The following is a 24,049-nucleotide window of genomic DNA, read 5'->3' as shown; positions in this document are numbered from 1 at the left end:
AACATATTCTAAGCCCTCTTATACTTCTGACCTTAAAACACTCCTGGAGCAGAATTCTTGTCCCAGACCAGCTCTCTCAAACAAGACCCTCCTTTCCCCTTATGAGGACCCAAGCCCAGTCAAATAGTGCAGTTGCTGCACTGCAGACTGGTTTATGCTAAATTTAACCAGAGTCTCATAAAAACTGGGAAAAATCCTCTGTATGTCCAGGAGAACCCAAGTGTAGTGACAAAGCCAGAGGGCAGGGGCTGGGAAAACTGCAGAAAGGCACCCATCACCTTGGGTCCCTTCAGTGACTGGAACGTCCTTTTCCAAAAGTGGGGAAGGGGAGTAGTCAAAGCTGAGAAAGAGCCTTCAGGATGTCTCAATCTCCTCCTTAATTAGCTCATTGTGAGTGATAATGAAAACCCCTCGCGTTTGTACAGAGCTTCACTGTTTACAAAAGGGTTTTCACGTCTATTATTTCATTAGTGTCTTCATTTGGCTCATGAAATCTTGTGAGTCGGACTCACCCAAGGTACCTTAACGTGCTTAGCCCAGTCCAGACTGCAGCCCAGGTTTTCTGCCTCCCGGGCCAAGTTCTTCCTCTGTATCGTAACACCTTCAATGATGCAAGGACATGTGTAAAGAAAATGGAGATGTGGATTATGAAGTGTAACAGCATAGTGCTAACACTTGAAAGAGATTTTTTTCAATAAGCTTATTTAATGTAATTTACAGATTTTTTTTCCACTGAAATTATGATACTGTCTGTCCTTGTCTAGATTTAAAGCAGATTTATTTTGTTGACTGTTATGGGCTGAATGTTTACTTCCCCCCAAAATTCATATGTTGAAATCCTAATCCCCAATGTATAGGTATTTGGAGGTAGGGTCTCATACTTATGACTGAATCTGCTGGCACCTTGATTTTGGACTTCCCAGACCCCAGAACTATGAGAAATAAATGTCTGTTGTTTAAGCCACCCAGTCCTTGGCATTTTTGTTATAGCAGCCCAAGTAGATGAAGACACTGACTACAATGAAATATCATCAGGCTATTCATCAACGTAAAACAAACTTTGCGGGTCAAAAGTAAAGTCCATGCTGTAGGCATAAGTAAATCCATATTTTTCTCAATCCTATTTTATAAACTTAATATGTTTCATTATTTTAAAATGTGTACTCACAATTTTAAGTATTCCTTTAGAGCAGTGTTTCTCAATTCTGGCACTTTGAATCAGATAATTCTTTGTGGTCAGAAGCTGTCCTGTGTGCATTGTGAAATAGTTTGTAGCCTCTGTGGCCTCTAGTCACTAGATTCCCGTAGAAACCCACCCACCCCCAGTCATGACAACCAAAAATGTGTGCAGATATTGCCAAATGTCTCCTGGGGGCCAAAATTGCTCCTTATTGAGAACCAAGGCTTTAGAGTCTAATGTGTAGGTATCTCCTGAAATAACTACTTTATCTGCCCATCTTTTTTATTTCCTTACCTCAAGTTTAATTAAAAGAGAGCAAGAATAGTGTTTTGTTTCAACAACAAAGGCAGTGAAATTTTATGTGCATTTATAAGAAGATTGAGAGGAATGGATGAATCAGAAGGATGACAAAAAGGATGAAGTCAATATAAAAAAGGGGTGGACCCTACAGAGAACAGTGTGGAGGCTCCTTAAAAAACTACAAACAGAACACCATACGACCCAGCAATCCCACCACTGGGCATATACCCTGAGAAAACCATAATTCAAAAAGAGTCATGTACCACAATGTTCACTGCAGCTCTATTTACAACAGCCAGGACATGGAAGCAACCTAAGTGTCCACTGACAGATGAATGGATAAAGAAGATGTGGCACATATATACAACGGAATATTACTCAGCCATAAAAAGAAACGAAACTGAGGTATTTGTAGTGAGGTGGATGGACCTAGAGTCTTCCATACAGAGCGAAGTAAGTCAGAAAGAGAAAAATACCGTGTGCTAACACATCTATATGGAATCTAAAAAAAAAAAAAAAAAAAGAAGTGGTTCTGAAGAACCTAGGGGCAGGACAGGAATAAAGATGCAGAAGTAGAGAATGGACTTGAGGACACAGGGAGGGGGAAGGGTAAGCTGGGACAAAGTGAGAGAGTGGCATGGACATATATATACACACCAAATGTAAAATAGATAGCTAGTGGGAAGCAGCCGCATAGCATAGGGAGATCAGCTCAGTGCTTTGTGCCACCTAGAGGGGTGGGATAGGGAGGGTGGGAGGGAGACGCAAGATGGAGGAGATATGGGGATATATGTATATGTATAGCTGATTCACTTTGTTATACAGCAGAAACTAACACACCATTGTAAAGCAATTATACTCCAATAAATATGTTTTAAAAAAAGAAAAATATGTGGAATATATATACAAAGAAATATTATACAGTAATGAAAATGAACAGAGCATTGACAAATTCAACAGTATAGATGACTTTCAGAAACATAATATTGAGTAAAAGAAGCCAGATAAAAAAGAACACATACTACAAGAATCTATGTATATGATATTCCAGATAGTCAGAACTACTTGATATAAGGATAGGGACTGTCTTTGGAGAGGGTTAGTAGTGCCCAGGAAAGTACGTGAGAAGGATACTGGTTATATTCAATTCACTTATGTGGGTCATGTTTTTAAAATTGTGTTACTTTGTGAAATTTGATCAGATACACACTTTATATGAGTATACTTTTCTTGTAAAGAAGAAGTAAAGAAGAAGTAAAATGGAAAAGTCATTAATTACAATAGAATTTATCCAATGATAAGATTTTGGAAATGAAATAGCCTAGGGCATCGGTTTTCGAAGTCTGAGACTGAGTCCAGAATCTGTATCTTTAACTAACTGGCTTCTGCTATACCTCAAATAGTAACATTTGATAAGTGCTTGGAATTTGTAAATGGAAGTTTACTTTTTTACAATAAAATTGGTTAATCTTTTTTAAAAAAAAAAATAAAAAGGGGTGGACCAATTCTAATCGAAGAGTTTCATGCAAACAGAAATGTGAATGCCATGGATTGCCTGGTCCACACCCTACATCCTACAACTCCCAATAATCACTGTAGAATTTTAAGTTTATTTACTTCTTTTTCCTTCCTGTAGATACAACTTTTCATTTTGGGGAAAACACGCGTGGTAAACCTACTTACCTCTGAGAAAAAGTATGACAATTAAGTGCTGATGTATAGCCATTAGGGATAAACTCTGCTTGAGTTTGTAATCTCATTACAGTGGACTGTTCTGACAGAGAAATAAAAGAGATCTAAACATAGGCAAAAACCTAACAGTTCCTTACAATCTTATAAACCTTAACATCAATTAAAAAAACAAACACATTTTATTCCAAAGGAATACTTCTGAGAGTCTTCCATAAAAATAGCTACTTGACCTGGTTTCATAAGCAGCAAGAACAGGGCTCAGTGGCCACTTAGGTCCCTGTATCTATGCCCCATTTCTTCAGGAGGCAGAAGACAGAACGGCCAAGATATCAATGTGATTTATTCCATTATACCTTCATGTTGTACTCAGCTTCTGGTGATTGGTACTCACTGTCAAGATCAGTTACAAAGGGCTGTGTTCACTGGCTTTTCATCTGGTAATGAACGAGGCTAAAAGTACAGTGGAATATTTTTAGTGCTGGACCAGTGACCACTACAGAAGTTTTTACTCTATCTTGGAAGCTCAGTTTAATCCATGGAATAGGGTGATCCATCTTCCCAGTTTGCCCAGGACTTTCCTGGTTTTAACCACTGAAAATCCCCCATCCCAAGGAACTCCTCAGTCCTGGACAAACCTAAACAGTGGGTTACCCTGTTTGAGTTATGAGTTTTTGACAGAATATTTATTGAAGTTAACTTTCAGAAAGTGTTTTCCAAGAGTTGGAAAGATAAGGTCAAGAATAGTCTCTAAATCTACGTTTAAAGGAAAAAAAAATTCTGTTTTGTAACAATCAAGTAGCACTTGGCATTTGGAATATACATTTAAGTAGCCTGTATGACTTCCAGGTATTTGCTGCTGCGTTTGTGAAGACAAGCATTTCCAAGGGCAAAAGAACAATCTTTTTCTGAGTGCTTCCTTTAAGCAAGGACACGCTGCCAACTTGAAAGGAAATAAAGGCCACACTTTGTCTATGGGGGGATCCTACAGTTATTCCCCTGCAAATTTAATTCAAACAGGTCTTGAGATCTGAAACATGGAGATATCCACAAATTAGAGGATACTCGGTTTTTAAAAAAGAAAGAAAAGAAATCCAGGCCACAGAGAGCTATCTCAAAGCAGCAATAGTGTTTCCTTTTCATGTTAATCACTCTAGTCCTGAGAACATGTTTTGAAAGTCTATATTGTGAATAAAATTTCTTGAGATTGTCTCTATATGAAATATGCATACTACAAATGTTAAAACCTAAAAGTTATTGTCTTCCAGCAAGTCAATTTCATTAAAATAAAATAGCATGCGTGTATAAAATGTGCAAATCAATGTTATTCTAATACTTTGCTTTTAGAATTAATCATACAAATATGCCATTCAACTAGTGTATTAATGATTCCTTTAGAAAATGCAGCATTATTTTAATTTTATCACTCAAAAATATACCTTTAGAATATCACTGTCTTAAAAGGATTTATTTAGAGAAGTTGCTATTGGAAAATGTTATTTTATTTTTTCGAACAATTTTAAGAATCTGCTTGACTTATAAAACTGATGATAACCTTCAGAACATTTATATAGGATGTACTTATAGATTATACTTGATCCTGTCCATTACATGAGAAAGATTTGTGATAAATCCTTTTACTTGATCAGTTATTAGGGTCCCAAACCAACTTATAAACAAAAATCCCCAATGTAAGTGTTATTATATTTAAACAGGGACTTGATTCTGTAATGGAGTAGAGACACTTGTCATCACAGATCATGATAAAATTTAAGAAAATTAGAGTCTGTCTTTATATCACCAGGTTACAAATAAGCTATTTTGTCACTATGGTTATGGTTTAACACATCCATTGTCAAAGGTATGACCGAAGTGAATAGAAATATTTATGTCCCAAAAGTTTTAGGGAATTCTGGGTCATGAAGCTCAAGTAATGTTTCTCAAATTCAAGGGACTATTGGAATCTGCCAACAGTTCAAAAATATAGATATAAATCTTAGGAGTCACCAAAATTAATTTTCCCTTGTTTGGCACTTCCCTTGTAAGACCCCATTTCAAATGTAAGGGTCTTAAAAGTCTTGAATTTAAGGTGGTATCGCAGTTCCTTTTTAGTAATGTAACTGGAGAACTGTTATATGTAGTCCACATCTTAGTTTGGCGCCTACAGGTTAATCCTGCAAGACTTTGATGTTAGTATATTCCGTGAAGTATTTAATGACAATATTACTAGTGTCAACCTCAAGACGTATGTAATGGTCACATTTTGATTATCTCTCAGGCCCCAGTTACACAGAACATTATAATCAGAAATGTATCAGAGACGTCCAGTGTCATAACACTGGTTTCAATTAATTGAATGTACATAACGTAAAATCTGGTTTATGGCCAAAAGATGGATTATAAAGCAATAAAAGCAAGAGTAGCTGAAGTTGAACACAAACACACACGCTGAAAATATGGCATCTTTAAAAAAAATAAATATGTACTAAGATCGAAACATGATACCAGGGAAAGTGATCTGAAGCCACCCAAGTCCTGAAATGGTTTGTGGTTTAGGCAATTTTTTTTAATTGGCCATCAACTCTTCACTGTGTTCTCCTTTCTTAGTTCAATGCTGTAGTTTGGGAATGATGCAACTACAGCGGAAGGCTTCAGTGCTCCGTGGAGACAAAAGAACCAAGACAGTTAACTCAGGCTAACAAGTGACTGCCTCAGACAAACTAAAAAATATGGTCCAGCTGTTTTGCATATGTTTGACACTAACTGTCTTTTAGATTAAAAATATGACTTTCTGCCCCCGCAGAAAGTTTAAGTAAAAAATGGCTTTTTAAAAAAAAAAAAAAAAAAAAAAAGAGCATCAGAAAGCTTTCATACTATGTATATATTTACTACAAAAGCTGAACCAAGCACACACACAGTAAGGGGGAAAATTGACTCCAATTGATAGCTGGTTTAAAAAAATAAAATAGGCAAACCAAATAATCTGAAAATAGGGTTTGTCATGGAAACAGCATATTAATGGGACCATATTCCCAGTAGCTTTATGGTTTTTCAGGCAAGTCTTATTTTGCCATCACTGTTGAAAGAAACAAAAGAATACACTGGCTTTCTATATGCTACACAATTTAAAATAAGTTGTTTTGTAAAAACAAAGCCTGCTGGTGGTTTAAATATGTCTTTTCAAATTACTTAAATCCAGCATTATAAAACCTGTCTGCATCAAATTTTATAGTTACATCACTTTAAGGACACCCACAATAAGAATGCTTTGTATTTATTCTTTGAATAGAGACTAATAATCTTAAAATTTTTTTTCCAGAAACTATCTGTTGAATAATCTAGTGAGAAGACCTGTTTTAATTTAGCCTAAGAATTACTATTTTTTGTGTGCCTACACAATAAAACCTTCTCCAATATCTACTATATTAGATTAATGTAACAAAGAAAAAAAGAACATAAAGTTGCACCTTGCAAATTAAAATTGAACGCTCTGTTTTCAATTAGATTTAAGTTTTTCATTTGCCTTAAAATAAATAATGATGACTTATAAGACAACTGCCTTATAACCATGAAAGTAACTCTATTGTATTAAAGGTCTTCATTTTAGCCCCTTGTCATTTTATCACAAAATGTTTTCATGGGAAAATTTAATATAGATATTTTTAGTGTATAAAGGAATAAGAGACTTGTTTTCCAAAGGTATTTGAGGTTTTCCATCTGGCATTCTCCTTTTCTCATAACCTTATTTCCATATTGTAAAATATATAAGGTAACTTTGTATATTTTATAAAAATTAGTGTGTGTATACTTATGTGTATATTTTATAGAGAGATATAGATATATGTATATATACACTCTACATATTATACACTTAAATTAATTCTAACTAAGAGTAGACCAACTAGATAATTCCTCTAGGGAATGTTCCTTGAACAATATAAAAATGGATCTTCAGAAGCAAACAACAAAACAGATATATCCAACTGCTGCTTAAAATGCTTATAAACACACAGTCAGTTAACCATTTATTGACTGCCTATTTATGGTTTTGGAATATCCAAGATTGTGGAAAGTATAAGATAATACTTCATAAAAATCGTGACAAAGATGATGGTTGATGATTTAAAAATAAATCTCCATATAATAGAAAGTTACGTAAATTTACCCTTTAAAAGAAAAAAAAGCTGTAATAAAATTAGACTTCTCTTTTTAATAATCTTCTTTGAGTAAAGAAATAATTTGCAAACTTCTATTTTATATTGTTACTGTCATGAAAGCAGATCTTTTCTAGGGACTTCACAACATCAATCATCACTACAATGCAAGTCGGTTAATTCTTTGGAAGGACTGGTCTGAAGGTTTAAAGATAGACGTTTTCGTTGAAATTGTGGGATTGGCTACAGACACTATAAAATGTAAAGGTAGTTCATAGTGCATACAGTTCCAGCTCTATTATTTTCAGGCACAAAAACCATATAATTTTGTACAAAACTTTGATTTTTTTATTTGTGAAATTAAAAATATGGTATTATATATATAAACTTCTATTCCTCTATAAATATAGATGATTTTGTGATAATGAACAGAATAAATGCATACCAAATTCAAAGACCATTGTCATTTTAGGGTATGACAGACATAGATAGATTTAGGTCCTAAGTACCGGCATTTTGATAAACTCTTAAAGTTTAAAACAATACAATCAGGAGGACTGCTTTTCTCCTCTTTTTCAGAGAGAACTAAAGTGAATATTTTTAAATGGCTTTGAAAGATTTACATTTGACACATTTCTGTAAATCTAAAAAGGAGCACACAGGATTTAGTGCAGTAGACCTGCACACATTCTCCCTTTAGCATGCATGCCCATATTTTGTTTATTTCAGGAGCTAATCCCATCAATTATTCCACCTCCTTTACTTCCTGGAATCTTACCAGGTTATTATTAGTGATGTGGATTGTTTCTTTCTCAGAATGTGTTGTTGAATAATAATCGTAATAATATGTTGAAAGTGTACAAGTTTTACATTTTAAAGTTTCTGATATATGTCTAATTATTATTTGATTGAAAATAAGAAAGTAGCACTTCATTTTGAGGACGTCCATTACACTGAAATCTCCTTCAAGTTTTCATATTCAGTTTACCGTTTTGCTGTCCTGAAAGATAAGCTCCTTAACAAAGCTTTCCAGGTGACCTAACATTTCCATTTTACAGAACGGTAAATCTTTATGCAGGCTGTCTCAATCCTAGAGGCAGGTTGCCAGGCATCCGTATGCAATTAGAATTAACATTTTATAACTCCCATCCTTCAGTCTCTCCCAACCCACACAAAGATTCATGCCTCTTCCCAAATCTCAGTAACCACATCTTTCCATGACGCTGGGCGAACCCATACCAGGTTTTAGACGCTGGAGAATGAAATGAGCTCATCCACCAAAAATTAGACTTAAAAAAAGTTTGGCATTGGTTATTCCACTCACCCTCTAACCAACTTAGGTGGAAGAAAGGAGTGTCTGGGCGTCTGAGGCCAGAGCAAGGGAGGCTGCAGCTGCCAGTGCCCACATCCGTGGGCCTCCTCGAAGCTAGGGGTAAGGTTCTGGACAGTGAAAATTTCAGCTTCGGATAGTCTAAGGGACAGGCCTTTGCAATCTGGCCCCGGACAAGGGCTGACTTGGGATGGGAGGGGTTCCACTCTCGGACTTGAAAGCTTTGTGGAGTTCTGTACCTTAACAGCCCAGACCCCAGCAAGGACGGGGAGGGAGGGAGCAGACAGAGGAGCAGGAAAGTGATCCGGGCGGTGCAAACCCAAGCGCTCCCCACCCCGCGTCAGGGAGGGGCACGCCAGCACCAACAGAAGCAACGAGCAGTGAGCTCTGGTTTTCTCTCTGCAAAGGGCAAGAAGAAAAAGTCTCAAATGGTTAAACCACCCTAAATAATTACAATTTAACTCCCCCCCCAAAAAAAGGAAAGTAAAAGAAAAACCCGTGAACGGTCGTCATTTAAATACAAATATACTTACAAAAATCTTACACAGGCTATTTACAATCGTAAAAGCGTACAGTCCCGGTATACCAGAGCAAAAGAGGTCTGTCCATCCCCCCTCTGGCAGTTGGGCCCTCGAGTCCCTTTGCCCCCAGGGACAGAAGCCTTTGCAGGAGCCTTGTTGTTAAAAGGAGCCCGTGAAAGTGAATGGCTAGTGAGAAAGCCTCGAGTAGCCAGACTTGGCAAGGATTCCATAGGGCCAGCTTTTTGGGGTGGCTGGAACCAGGCCGAGGGCTGGGAATGGGCTGAGTCCCCGGTCTCAGACGGTGGTCTCCCCCTGTTTGCTATTGGTGAGCCTAGTGTAGAACTTCCTCCAGGAGTTGAGGGTCTTGCCGGACCAGATCCAGAAGCCTGACGTGATGCCCACGATCAGCGTCATAAGATACTTGATCATGAAGACTGTGAAGTCAGGGCTCATGGGCGGGTGCGGCGGGGCGCCGCCCGCCTGGAGGTGGGGGCAGGGGATAGCATAGCTCTTGCAGCTCTGGGCCACCCAGCTGCGCTCCCACTGGTCCCGGAAGGCCTGCTCGTAGAAGTAGCAGGCAATGACGATAGTGGCTGGCACGGTATAGAGCACGCTGAAGACGCCGATGCGCACCATGAGCTTCTCCAGCTTCTCGGTCTTGGTGCCGTCGTGCTTCATGATAGTGCGAATGCGGAAGAGGGACACGAAGCCGGCCAGTAGGAAGGACGTGCCGATGAACAGGTACACGAAGAGCGGCGCCAGCACGAAGCCGCGCAGTGCGTCCACATTGTTGAGCCCCACGAAGCACACCCCGCTCAGCACATCGCCGTCCACCTGGCCCAGCGCCAGGATGGTGATGGTCTTGATGGCCGGCACGGCCCAGGCGGCCAGGTGGAAGTACTGCGAGTTGGCCTCGATGGCCTCGTGGCCCCACTTCATGCCGGCCGCCAGGAACCAGGTGAGCGACAGGATCACCCACCAGATGGAGCTGGCCATGCTGAAGAAGTAGAGCATCATGAAGAGGATGGTGCAGCCCTCCTTCTTGGTGCCCTGCGCCACTGTGCGCGCCCCGTCCTCCGCGAATTTGTCGTTACACACCACCCGGTCCTCCAGCAGGAAGCCGGCGATGTAGGCCACGGCCACTGCCGTGTAGCAGCCCGACAGGAAGATGATGGGCCGCTCCGGGTAGCTGAAGCGCCGCATGTCCACCAGGTACGTGAGCACCGTGAAGAGCGTGGAGGCGCAGCACAGCACTGACCAGATGCCGATCCAGGTGCGCGAGAAGCGCAGCTCCTCCGGCCCAAAATACATAAGCCCGTACACCTTGGTCGGCTCGCAGGGCGCGCCGCAGTCCTTCTCCCCCAGGAAGTGATAGTTGAGGTAGGAGGGCACCTTGAGGGCGCGCGGGCACGAGAACTTGCCTCGTTCCGACGCGCCGGCGCCCCCCGCGAAGCCGCCCCCCCGGTACCCTCCGCCGCCGTGCTGTGGGTTGCTGGTCCAGAACTCAGGCAGCAGCGAGGGCGTCGGGGTGCCCTTGTCCGACGTGTTCTGGCCCACGCACAGCTCGCCAGCGCCGTGCACCGGGAACTTCTCGCACTTGAGCGTGTCAGGCCACTGGAAGCCGAACTTGTTCATGAGCGCCTCACAGCCCTGGCGCGCACGCTCGCACAGGGAGCGGCAAGGCGGCAGAGCCTGCTCCAGCACGGTGCACACGGGCGCGTACATGGAGCACAGGAAGAACTTGAGCTCCGCGGAGCACTGCACCTTCACTAGCGGGTAGAACTGGTGCACCTCGAGGCCCGCATCCTCCTGGTTCGTGTGGCCCAGCAGGTTGGGCATGATGGTCTGGTTGTACGCGATGTCCGTGCACAGCGGGATGGAGATGGGCTGGCAGTAGCCGTGGTCCGGTATGGAGATGCCCCGCTCGCCGTTGTACTGCTGCCCGCTCTGCTGCTGTTGAGGCGGCGGGGGCTGCTGCCCCGGCCCGGGCCCCTGGCCGGCCGCCTGCGCCCGGACCCCCAGCAGCAGCGGAGCCTCCAGCAGCCAAAGCAGTAGTAGCAGCCCGCGCGCCAAGCGCCCGGAGTCAACTGGGGGGGGACGGCGGCGGCTGCCCGCGTCCCCGTTCCCCTCCGCCACCGGTCCAGTGCGGAGCGCCCCGGCACAAAGTTCCCAGCTTGTGCCGCTGCCGGCGGCGGCCCGGGACTTCTTAGGCGCCTCCTCCTCAGCCATACTTTCTCGGCTCCTTTCTTGGCGCCTCTAGGCTGGGGCTGGCTGTGGCGCGGCCGGCGGCTGCTCCCCCTGCGGCCGGGGCGATCTCCTCCCCGCCGGTGCCCTCCGTCGAGCCCGAGCAGTGCTCGGCCCGCTCCACCGGCTCCCGCTCCGCGTCCCGCAGCCGCCGCCGCCGCGGAAACTTGCGATTCATGAAGCGCGGGCTGCGGGGAGAGCCCGGGTGGCTCGGGCGCGCCGGGGTCGCGTCCCGCCTTCCTGGCCCTCGGTTAGCTGGCTCCCGGCTGGCGGCGCCGCGCTAGTGGCGGCGGCCGGGTAGAGCGCGCAACTCTCGGCAGCCCAGCAGCCTCGGCTCCCCCCTGCGCCTCCGCCTCCTCCTCCTCCGCCGCCGCCTGACCATTTGTGTCAATCCCTCAACTCGCTAGCTCTCCTCTCCCTCGCGCGCCCTCGGACCGGTTTCCAGGCGCCCCGCAGTCTGTCTTTCACCGGGAGGGAGGAGCCTTGAAACAGACGCGAAACTGGAGGCTCAGGGACCGTCGCCCAATCGCTGTACTGACTTGCCGGCGCAAAGGGCGCCAGCCGCGGTGTTCCCAGAGCGAAAGTCTGAGGCGGGCGGGAGTAGGAGGAGGCGGGAGAGGGAGGAAGTAGTAGTGGTGCAGAGGCACCTCTCGGCACAAAGAGTGGGTTTGCTGTGAAGCGGGACAGGCTTGGTTGCTTTTGCTTCTGCGGAAGAAAGGGCGAGGACAAGTAGGAGAATGGTCCCATATGCTGCTGGAGATAATGAATAGGAGTCGGCAGACCGCGCGATTTAGCTTTTCTTTTATCCATTTTTTTGTGTTTAAAAATTCTGCTCTTAACGCTGGTTACAAACAGCAAACCAAGTGCTTCGATCAGAACAGATACCTTTGACTTAAGGAACGCACGGCTTCCTTTGAGTTTATATCTGTCGAGGTTTTGTTTTAAATATTACTCTCAAATCCTAGAGCTCTCAGGCTGGGCTTGGCGGGCTTTGGACGCGCCATTTCCCCCAAGGAGAAGTTCACGGGATCGCTATCAAAGGAAGGAAAACAACAACCAAACACAAACTTTGATGGAATTTAAAAAGTAAAGTCAGATATACAGCCCGCTATTATTATCTTTTCTGTGGTCGAACTCCTTTTTCTCCTCTTTATCAATCCAGAAACAGAAGCAAAGAGAAACTGCCCATTACGTATTTAGAGAGAAAAACTTGAGAACCCGACGACCTCTCTGAGGGAGCAGAGGGAGCCCGCGCTGCCTGAGACCCCAGAGGTGGTTCGGGGCCGGGACTGCGCCCGGGGGCAGCCTGGGCCCTGGGGGAGTTCCTGGGAGGCTTCCAAAGCCCGGAGACGCCCACGGATCTGTGGGAAATCCTGGGAGGGTCCGACCCGGGCCAGCTAGGTGCCACAGGCCGGGCTGCAGAGTGGGCTTCCACTCAGACGCAGAACTGCGGATGCCGGTTCACAAAACAAACAAAACAACACAATTCATCTCAGCCGACTTACATTCTTGTTGTTTTCGTGTAAGATTTTTTAAAGTGATGCTTTGACTACGTGACTCCGTTTTATCAATAAAATGCCACTGTATTATTAATTCTACCTAGGATTGGTTGGCCTATGATTAGACTCTCTCTTGGGATACTTTTCTACAGTTATTTTCTATCTTTCGTGTATCCATTCGTTTAATAAATACTTACCAAGCTCATATTATGCTATAAGCACTGTTAGGTAGTAGAATACAAAGATGAGCAAAACATGGGCTGGCCTTACAGGAAGGCATAGTGCAGTGGGGCACAGAGATGTAGATCAGTTCTCTTGATGCCCATCCCAAAGCTAGAGGAGCACGGGAAAGCAGCCAGCCAGTGGAAATGGGTAGGGAGGGTTCTGGCGGAGAAGTGGTGGAAGGTGCAAAAGACACCTGAAGTGCTTAAATTGCTTCAGGGGGAGGGGGGTGGGTGTGGCTGAGATATTATGAGGAAGGCAGGAGAAAAATTTTAATCCATGCTAAAAAGTCTGGGTTAAATTATATAGACAACAGGGTGCTGTTGAGGGTCACTTTTTCCCACATAAGCAGGGGGTGGCTGAACAATATTGTTATAATTTATATCTGTTTGATATGTTAAACTCAACTAAAATGCAGCTTTTTTGGTCTTTTTTTAAAGAGCGATGCTCCTCAAACTGTGATCTCTGACCAGCAGCAGCACCTGGGAACTTGTTAGAAATGCAGATTCTCCAGCCCCATCCATACGTACTGAGTCAGACATCCAGGTGAGTCTGATGCACTCAAAGTTTAAGGACCGTTGCTCTAGAGAATAACTGTTGTATCCTTTTCTACACTGAGCACTATATTAATCATTTTGAGGTCAATTCTATCTTGAAATTGTCATATTAGTGGATACCAAATGGTATTTCATATTGGGCCTGATCATTTACTGTCTAATCAATCTGGTTATCAGATCTACAAAATTGAATTGATCATCTAATTCCTGAGAATGAATCAGACCCCCAAGCTGCCTAAGTCCACTATGACTGAACATAGAACCCTCATTCATAAATCATTTAAATCATGAAACAGGAAATTCAACTGGAAGTAAAATTCTTCATTCTCACATAATTCATCGGATGGATTTTAAAAGACAATTCCAGCTGGATAATGTACCCACTAAAAAAAGTTCAGTTTATCAATATTCGCAGATACTCTCTTAAGAGCCCCAGAGTTTTTCAGAGCTTTGCAGTGGTTCAGCAGGTGGCTTCAGGATGACTGGGAAAGAGGGAAGCTGGGGCACAATGTCATTGGGAAGCTTAAACATTAGTCTACATGTAAAGGTCACTACTTTAAGTGAGTGTCACTTGTCCTACATACTAAAAGGTCACTGAATTTCATCACCATGCATATTGGTGTCTCTAAAGATTGTGCAGTCATATCTTTACCTGTTGAAACGAAATGACATCTGTTTGTTTCAGATATATATTATCATTTTTCAAATATTCATGGATGTAGTAAATTCATAAAATTCATATTTGTTTTAAAGCATTTCTGGATTCCTATTTTTTTAAAGAAAATTCAACAGGTATCATAATGAATGTACAACAGGTATCATATATGAATGAGTGTGTGTGTGTGTGTGTGTGTGTGTGTGTGTGTGTGTGTGTTGACAATAATTCATGAAAAATTTTGGTATTGAAAAGGAGGTGGGGAAGCACAGGTGGTCTCTGAGGTCCTTAGAGCACTCACAGTTCATAACTATTCATTTTATCCTCCAGCATCCTGGCCCACAGTCTGCCAGGGACACCTTTTCTCTAGCCTCTCACCCTGATGCTCTTTCTTCTGCTGATAACGTCCCATGCTTAGAAACTTTACCAAGCCATGTTTCTTCTGCCACCCCTCTTGTGTAAAGACTACTCTGTCTTGTGTTCCATTCTCTCAAGGTCATTCTTGGTGACGAAGCTTGGTAAAAAGTCAATTTATTCGAGTGTATTAATTACCAAGAAGCATCCAGTGCATTTAGCATCCACCATCACCATCATTTCAGATGCTTCCTCTTCTCCCCCAAGGGGGTAGGGCACAGGGAATTTAGCAGAATGCAGTTCTGTTCCCCAGAGTAGGTCTGTCCTGCTTCAAAAGTTGTTCTCTTATTTATTTATTTTGCGGTACACGGGCCTCTCTCTCACTGTTGTGGCCTCTCCCGTTGCGGAGCACAGGCTCCGGACGTGCAGGCTCAGTGGCCATGGCTCACGGGCCCAGCCGCTCTGCGGCATGTGGGATCTTCCCTGACCGGGGCACGAACCCGTGTCCCCTGCATCGGCAGGCAGACTCTCAACCACTGCGCCACCAGGGAAGCCCAAAAGTTGTTCTCTTGAAATACGTGAGCTTGTTTTATCTTCCACTGGACAGTGAAGTTTACTAGGGAGGAGGCTCAGAAGTTCAGTCAGAGCTAAAAAGAAAAAGAAAGTCATTTTTGCCAGATCATGGAACCAGAGGGAACCCAAAATATCATCTAGGAACTAGTTAATTTTCTCCCGTTTATAATTAAGAATACTAGACCCAAAAATGTTAAAGGAAGAGATACAGGTTAAATGGCCTTGTTTGGCATGAATTTTGTTAAATGCTTATTTTAATCCTTTCTATATTCTTTTGAGTATCTATCATTCTTTTTATTTTTTAAAAAAATCAGTTTTCTGTAGAAGTTTTCTCTCAATGGATTGTGTAAAAAAAGACCTTGTCAAAAAATTGTTTCCTGAGAGTTATTTTCCAAAGTTAAAAAAAAAAAACCCTAGGTTGTCTTATCTATTTTTTATACCAATACGTTATTTCATTTATCAAACTTACGTGATACAGAGGAAGATATTAAAATCAGGAACACTTCAGGGTGGTAACCAGTAAAAATTAGTGTTATGGAAGGTCTTTTGGGGAGGTGATAATAGCAGTGGGTAACAAAATGTAAGAGGGAAAATATGAGCAGCATATTTTGACATTAATCTAAAATATATTATTTTCTCATATGTGGTGGAAGGGGTTGAGATCCACAGATAAAATTTACTAAATAAGTATGAACTATTATGAACTTGGTAATAAAAATATTTCAATTAGGTAAAAGCTATAAGCATAACCCAATTCCTCCTTGATACTGATTCTTCAAGCATTAGACTCAGTCAAGTTTTCTTATATCGAAGATCTTGTTTTATCAGCCTTTGCCCAAATCTTCTGAAGTTTCTCCAGACTGCTTATGTCAGGTTGAATATGGATAATTACCAGTTCCAATTACGTACAATTGGGTGCATAGACTTGCCTGTGGTTAGGTGACTGCTCCAGGTGCAACCTGGCAGACCTTGAGCTTTTAGGTGAGTTATTTGTTGCTGGCTTGTGGGTGGCAGGATTAATTGTCCTTGTTGAATAACAGAGATAACACAGGTTAAGACTAAATTTTTGAGCACCCACCATAGGTATTTGGCATTGTTTTTCTTAATATACACTATGTACACTTAAACTTTACTACTTTTTGAGGTAGGTAGTAAATATTATCTTTTTTTAATAGATCAAGAATCTAAGGCTCAAAGCAGCTAAGTAATTTATTCAAGGTCCCATAGCTTCCAAGGTCCCAAGGAAGTGCCAGAGTAGGCCTTGTTTGTGACCAAAGTCCATGAATTTCCATTGGTAACATTATGCAAACATGTCCTCTTCTAAAAATTCTAGACGAAAATATGGTTTCTGGGTGCAGATCGTGATGATTCCTCGTATTCAACATAGTCTTCTATACCAGGATCTAGATGTATCAATGCTGGGACTCACTGAAGAGTTATATCAGCATTTTCCAAATTTTTTCTGTGAAATACAATATCTTCCCCAAAGATGGTCTGTGAAAAAAATTTGTTCAAGTAAGTTTGGGAAAAGGCCACACTCTATGTCCTTACTGAGGATTCATATTAGCCTAATAAAATCTCTGAGAAGTCCTGAGGTAAAGAATCCTTTTTAAACTTTGTCTTACCTAGTATTTCCCACTTTTGGGATACACACACGGATACACACACACATACACACACACACACACACACACACGACAGCTTGACACTTACGCTTTTCATAAAACAGCTTGAGAAATGTTGGATTAGATGTAAGATATTTTAAAACTAAACTTTATAAGGTTGGACTCACGCCTCTGTATCACTTTTGTATGTTAGGAATGGAAAGTGAGAACTTGGTTTACTATGCTTTGAGTGTCTGGTGCTTATCTTTGAATTCCTAGTGAAGAGATATTGATAGGTTCAGGAGCTGGTAGTGATTAAGAAAGGCTGGGCTATGCTATTCTCACCTTCCTCGGAGGCATCACCTAAGGTCTGTTGTATTGTCTTTGTAGAGACACTTTATCTAAGCTTTCAGCATAGATTTCTACTTCTTTCTTCTTGAATTTCTAACCCAGGAATTATGGCAGAAGCTAATTCTTAACTTCCAAAACATCCGTATCCTTTTGCAAAAACTCTAAAACTAAATGTCTTTTCTTTCTTAATTTTTTTCTTCACTCTTACACAAATCTGTTCTTGACATTGGTGAGATTGTTCTTGGATTCATTTATACGCAGAACCTCAATTTATGGGCTCTCTTTGAAAGGTCCATCTTTTGAGAATATATATTGCTTTCCCTAAAACAGCTTATCAAAGGAGACTGTCAGTTTGACTATCCTGACTTTTATCATACAGGGCACTTACAGCCGATTAATATTAATATCTTAAACTAACTTATCTTTTGTGAGTCAGCCATAATTTGTTAGAATTTACATTTTAAACATGGTTAAGACTCAAAGGTTAAATATAGATGGGTATATTCAGTAGTTCTAGGTTTGAATCATGGATTACTTATACACAAATCTCACAGAACACATTTTAAAAAAATAGAAGTATGAAAGGAAGAAGTAATCACCATCACTGAATTATCATCAATAAGGTAGGGTAGTTATTACCCCCAAATCTTCTTATAGTTCAAAGATTAAACTATAAAAGAAGATTTTGCTAAATATATTACTTAAATCTTAGTTTAAAATACAAAGAGCTATCTCATGACTCTGCTTTAATGAGTTCTGTTGTCATTATGCAATTGGAATTAGTGTATACTATCTGGGAAAACTTTTGCAAAACATGTACGCATTTGTATTCAATTTAAAATGCAGTCCTTCTGTGAGGCCCTGGGAAAGAAATATAGATGATTCCTTGTAAATTAAAATGTTATGTTTCTTAAAGAGGCCTCTCTGATTGGCTAAGATGTGCAGAGCATAGTTTGGAGTCATTTTGGTGCCGAAAGAGGTTTTTAAGAGTTCAAGTAAAACTTGTGCCTCTGAAAGTGAGCATTTTTGCTCTCCCTTCTGGATGACTTGAAATTTTGTGTGTATGTGGGGGGGAGATCATATTATACGTCTTTTAACATCATAGTCTGATCAAATTGTGGGTTTTTTTGTTTGTTTACTTGCTTCTTGCTTTAACCTGAAATCCTCTGGCTGAAGATACAACATGTAAGTCAATCCATGGTGTCTAAAGTATTAGTAAAAATTCTTCTTAAAATAACATCTTTGGAATTATGATTAAGAACAAAGGGAACAGGCAACCAGACATTTTCATTGAGATCCGACATTTCTTTGGACAGAGTAAAGAAAAGCACTGGGCTATTTGTACTTTACTAGACATTCAAGGCGAAAGAGATCCTAATACTTGAAAAAAGTGAAAAAAGAAAAAAAGATCATTTTCTTCCATGAACGTTATCATCATATCATGTACCTGACTTAATCTTCACAACAACGCTGATGCAGGTAGTTAGATGATGACCCGCAGTTCAGATGCAGAAATGGAGGCTAAGATGTTGCCTTGCTCACTCAGCTGGCCATGGCGGGAACTAGAATTCAAATGCAGCTACTACATGCATTACCATGGCAGCACACCCAGGGAAACAAGATAGATCCCACAGCTTTTGTAACCTAATTAAGTTCATTAGAAAATCCAAAACTCTGACAAGTATCTACCTCTAAGACAGTTATTTGGATGTTTTAGTATAAAGGATATCGAACGCCACAGGTCACTAACAGATGGCCACCCATGATAAAACCCGAGAAATAATGGTGTATTTTAGATGGGGGAAGGTGTCTGTAAGGCAGCAGAAAAATAGATTCAAAATGTAGCTTTCCTGTGATCTGATCTGATCCATGGGTAGACCTTTAGGGGATATACTCGCCATTCTTACATCTATTTTGCATCAGAAGAAAAGCCTGGACACTGAGGTATTCTTTGTGCTCAACAAAAGGCACTGTCATTTCTTTTATCATGGTGAGTTTTCTTGCTTTCCCGAGACTCAGTTTCCTCATTTATAAAATTAGGATGATAATCTAATGAATACCCATTAGATTGGGTATCTTGCTGGCTTTTGCATACTGTTATTCTGATCACAACAAAGAAGTATGCATGTTTATATTTAAAAGTCAGAGTATTAATCAATAGGCAAATGCATTTGGTAAAACTGCCTCAGCACATTGATTTTAGGAATCTCTGCATTATTGATCTGATAGGTTGGAATGCAATCGGGGTCCGTTTAAACCAAGGGTTTTTCTTTTCAGCTTTCATTTCCCCTCAGTTCTCTCAAGAACAAAAGTAAGAGAAGTCCATGTTTACATGGGCTCATGAGCTTCCCCTTGGGGCTCTGCAGTGTGTAGAGTTTGTATGTCATTCTGTTTGCTGCAGGCCCTGCAGATTAACACAGACTTTTAGCTTAGAAAGAAGAAAGTAAACTTTGCCATCATTAAAAACTGACAGATATTTGAAAATTATGCACACAGATCAAGGTTGGATCTGATGATTTTGATATGGTTAATTTTCCCTTTTACTCCATTGTTTCCCCCCAGATCCATTATTCTCTGAATGTTCCATATACTTATTGCTATATTGCAAACCACCTCAAATTTAGTGGCATAAAATAATAGCCATTTTATTATGTTCACGAGTCAGAATTATTGTGTTCAAGGAGTCAGAAATTTGGACAGGGACAGAGAGAATGACTTGTCTGAATGTCATGAGGTCTGGCAACTCAGCTGGGAGGACTCCAGCAGCTAGAGGTGACTCAGGCGGTTGAGGGCTGGAACAGTTGGAGCTGGAGGATCCGCTTTCAAAATGCTTGGCCCCTAGGCAGGGACGCTGGACTCTGATGGGACCGTCAGCCAGAGTGTTGACGTGGCCTCTCCAGCATGGAAATCTTGGGGTAGTCAGACTGTACAGACGGTAGTCAGACTGCACTGGAACTGTTGTTCCAGCCAACAACGCAGAAGCTGCATGTTCTTTCATGACCTAGCTTTGGAAGCCACATAGGGTCACTTCCAACGTATTCTAGAGTCAAAGCAGTCACAAGCCTGATCAGATTCAAGTGCAGGAGTCCTAGACACCACGTCAATGGGAGCAGTGTCAAAGAATTTATAACAATTTTTAAAACTGCCACACTAAGAAATCTGAATTTATAAAATAATTTTATTCTATATTATGAGGATTAAAGGTAGCCATAGTAATAACATTTGCTGAGTGCTTACTCTGTGCTAGTTAATTCTCATATTCATACTTTGAGGGATGTCCTATTATCTCCATTTCACAGAGGAGAAAAATGAGGCTTAGGGAGGATAAGGAACTGGCTACACCCTACTGAACAGGAGAATGGAGGTTGAACTGAGATTGTCTGGCTATAGATTATAGGAGCTTCACCACTGGGCTATATCATTCCTTCTTAGCTAATTAGAGCAAAGCCTTTTAAGAACTGTTAAACAAAAAGTTAAAGCTATGGGCCCTCACCAAATATTAAGAAATGTTTTGCATACAATTGTTACTAAGACAATTGTTACTAAGATGTGGTGGTCTTGGACCAATAGCAGTTAAACAAAATGTCTCACCTCTACATAGACACCTGTACATTGGCAAAGTATTTTCCTGGCAGGATTGGACAAGCTTAAACTGGTAGAGCTGGAAACTTCCCCAGGAAAAATGAGGTGAGTCATGGAGTTTGAAGGTTATTGTATTGTGACTGCTGGGAAATCAGGCTTTCGTCTTTGACTCTTAGTTGGATATCATTCCAAAGTTCAGAGATAGTTCTGCATCCAGAATTTGGCTGTCATCAAGACATATTCTGACACAAAGTTATTTCATCTTTCAGGGCAATTAGGAAGTTGACAGCTAAAGCACAGAGATACAAAGCTCCCGTTTTTTGACCTCAGTTTTTACACATCAGACCAAGTAATCTGGCAGGTTCATGTCCTCCAAAAAATGTAAAATTGCAGAGAGACCCACCTCTGTGATGAATTAAAAATCTGTGTCCTGCAGGAACCCTGCTTCTTACTAGAATACCTCAGCATGCAGGTCAGATAGTGTAACCCTTGTGACACTGGCCTGGGAATGCTAAGAGCTTGGCGTGTAGTGAGCAACCCCAGAGTTCTGTGGCCTTAGAACCAATGTGGATACTGACATTTCAACCCTGCCTGCCCTGTTTCCAGGGGATTGGTGTAGGCAGGAAATAGGATCTCCTCTAGCCTCTCATTTCCATCCACCCCCAGCCACTCTCCCTGCTGCAAATAGCTATCATGGCTGCTCTGTCCACACCCTGACCACCAGAGACTTCTGGCATTGTTCCTGCTGCACGGCTGCCCTCTCACCAGTCAGTCTCTGATGGGACACACAGCCCTGCAGGGTCCACTGCTTCACAGAGCTACCGTCCTCCTCTCCTGCACTGCCCAAGTTTAAAGATATTTTTTTCGACTATGGTAAGAAAGAGCCTTCATCTAATCTTGGCATCCAAAGGTAAACAGGGTCTTTGTACTTGACTCTTTCTACCATCAGGTAATATAGGATGTTTTCCCAAACCTGAGCAATTCAACCAAGAGTCTCCACTCAAAGCATTTCTCACCAACATGGAATCCAAACCCACCATGGTCCCTTAACCCTCCCGCCTAAACATAGTAAAGTCTCATTCTTTCCCAGGCACTTCCCAAAGAGCTGCATCAGTCTTATATTTACGTTTATTCATTCATTCAGTAAATATTTATGGACCACTTACCATGTGCCAACTACTTCACTTGGTATTCAAGATACAGCACCAAGCAAGGCAGGCATCCTCCTGTCTTCACAGAGCCTTCATTCTAGCACTGAAAAGGACACAAAACAAATACACCATTCATTATATATGCATACCTGAGTTCATTCCAGTTGGTATAAATTATTTTAAGTCATTGGTTGGGAGTTATAGACAATTCTGGATAGTTCCAGGAAAAAACAGAATCCATGGGAAAGTCATAGAGGTGTCTAACAGAATACAAGGAGGAGATAAACTAGTGCAAGAGTCAAATTAGCTCTACATCTTTGGCAAGAGTTTATGGGTCTTCCTTCTGATGTGCTTCATTAATGTAACTTAGTTATCAAAGCTCCGAGTCTTTCAGTTCAAAAGGGAATGTCTTTGATCCATCTTAAGGTTGGTGTCTGCTCCTGGACTAATGGATCAGAGCCAGGGAATCTGGTCTTAGTGTACAGACACTGTTGAGGGGCACCCCTGAATAATGGGTTAAGACCCCAGAGAAGAGGTAAGGCAGCCTCTGCAAAAGTATTTATACAACAGAAGTTGGAATGGCCCCAAGAGCATCTGATCTAATTTTGGGAAGGCGGTGGGTTCAAAGAAAATTTCATTGTGGATGACAAATATAATTGCATCACCTAAAGGATGAAGAGGATTTAGCTAAGGCAAAAGGAAAAGTGTGAGAAGGAGAGACAGTGGGGCATAATGATAAACAAGAATGGTATCTGTAAAAACTCAGAGGTAAGAAGGAGTAAGACACATCTGAGGACCCATGAGAAGGCTGGATTATAGCCAACAGCATATCTGAACTGGTGGACTGGAGGTCTTATTTCAGCCTCACATACCTTTGATCAGCCCTCCCAGGAAGCCAGTGGGACACCAGGTGGCCAGTGAGGGCACTGCTGAGTACCTGGACAGGGCATCCAGAGCAGTCTCTTTGCTACTGTTTAGTAATAGACCTAGTTGACACCTCTGATTTATGACTATCCTTGCCTTTCAGAAAAATACTCATCTTCTTTACAGTGTCAACTACAAATTGGCACTTGCCATGGGCAGTTGCCATCTACCTCTACAAGGTTAAGTCACGTGATGCAGCAGCTGCTGACCTTCAACACCCCATGAAGGGAATTCAGGGTGGAGAGCAGAAATGAGGCACTCTGTGCTCTGGAAAAACTGTCAGAACAGGTCTTCAGAGAGTTAGATATTTTTAGGAGCTGATTTTATGAGCCCAATTCTTGCATCTCCTCATATCTAGAAAAGCACTAAATTCCTTCATGGTGACGTCTACTCCTCGTGACTAGCAGAAACCTTCTGCAAAAATATGTGCTTGATTGCATGTACTCCCCCTTCACCAAAATCACATATATATTGACCTTCCCCCTACCTCTTTGGAGCAGTTTCTCAGAGCTATCTGAAATGCTGTCTCCCGGGCTATAGTCCTCATTTTGCCCCAGATAAAACTTAACTCGCAACTCTCACATTGTGCATTTTTTTAGTCACCAACAGAAATATATTGGCTTTTTTTTTTTTTTTTAAATAAAGGTTGATTAAAATTCACTTCACCTACTTTCTCTAGATTTTATAGATATGCTACCTGATCTTTGTATCTGTAAAACAGACCTATATAAATTCTAGCTGAATTTTAAATAGTTCTTAAAGCAGCTCTTGAATTTTTAGAGTCTATAAAATTACTTTCCTATTAACCTAAGGCCAGAAATTGAGCTTTTTTTTTTTTTTTTGGAGAAATAATAACCACTAGGAGTTACATAAGATGATCTGACCAAGATTTATTAACACTTTAGGGAATAATTCCAAATAGCTATTGTGATAACAGTGGTGATTTGAGCTGAGCAAATGTGGAAGTCTGTGGTGGATTAAAGTGGACAACAGATTCCTTGCCGTTCCTCTCATTAAGAGATGGAGTCTATTTCCCCTCTCCTGAACCTGGGTTGGCCTGGAGAGTTGCTTTGACCAGTAGTGTAATGAAGGGGAAGCACTACTGTGCTAGCTTCGGGCCTAAGCCTTCAAAAGGCAGGCAGTTTCTGTTTTGTGCTCT

At 41.7% G+C, this 24,049-nt stretch overlaps 2 protein-coding genes across 9 annotated transcripts in view; one reads left to right on the top strand and one right to left on the bottom strand.

Moving 5' to 3' along the window:
- The window catches only part of MTERF1 (mitochondrial transcription termination factor 1), a 710,255-nt gene that overhangs the window by 504,735 nt on the left and 181,471 nt on the right, over positions 1–24,049 (top strand). For all 8 annotated transcript variants that reach the window (XR_010842225.1, XR_010842224.1, XR_010842223.1 and 5 more), the window contains one exon: positions 13,580–13,685. The gene's annotated coding sequence lies outside the window, so the exon portion shown is untranslated. The remainder of the gene's footprint in view (positions 1–13,579; positions 13,686–24,049) is intronic.
- On the bottom strand, positions 7,413–11,857 carry FZD1 (frizzled class receptor 1). Its single transcript, XM_059073922.2, has one exon. The coding sequence runs from the start codon at positions 11,401–11,403 to the stop codon at positions 9,469–9,471; it is 1,935 nt and encodes a 644-aa protein (XP_058929905.1). The 5' UTR covers positions 11,404–11,857; the 3' UTR covers positions 7,413–9,468.

This window comes from Kogia breviceps, chromosome 9, assembly GCF_026419965.1.
Source record: "Kogia breviceps isolate mKogBre1 chromosome 9, mKogBre1 haplotype 1, whole genome shotgun sequence".
NCBI classification, from domain to species: domain Eukaryota; kingdom Metazoa; phylum Chordata; class Mammalia; order Artiodactyla; family Physeteridae; genus Kogia; species Kogia breviceps.
This window is presented reverse-complemented; position numbering and strand designations above follow the sequence as displayed.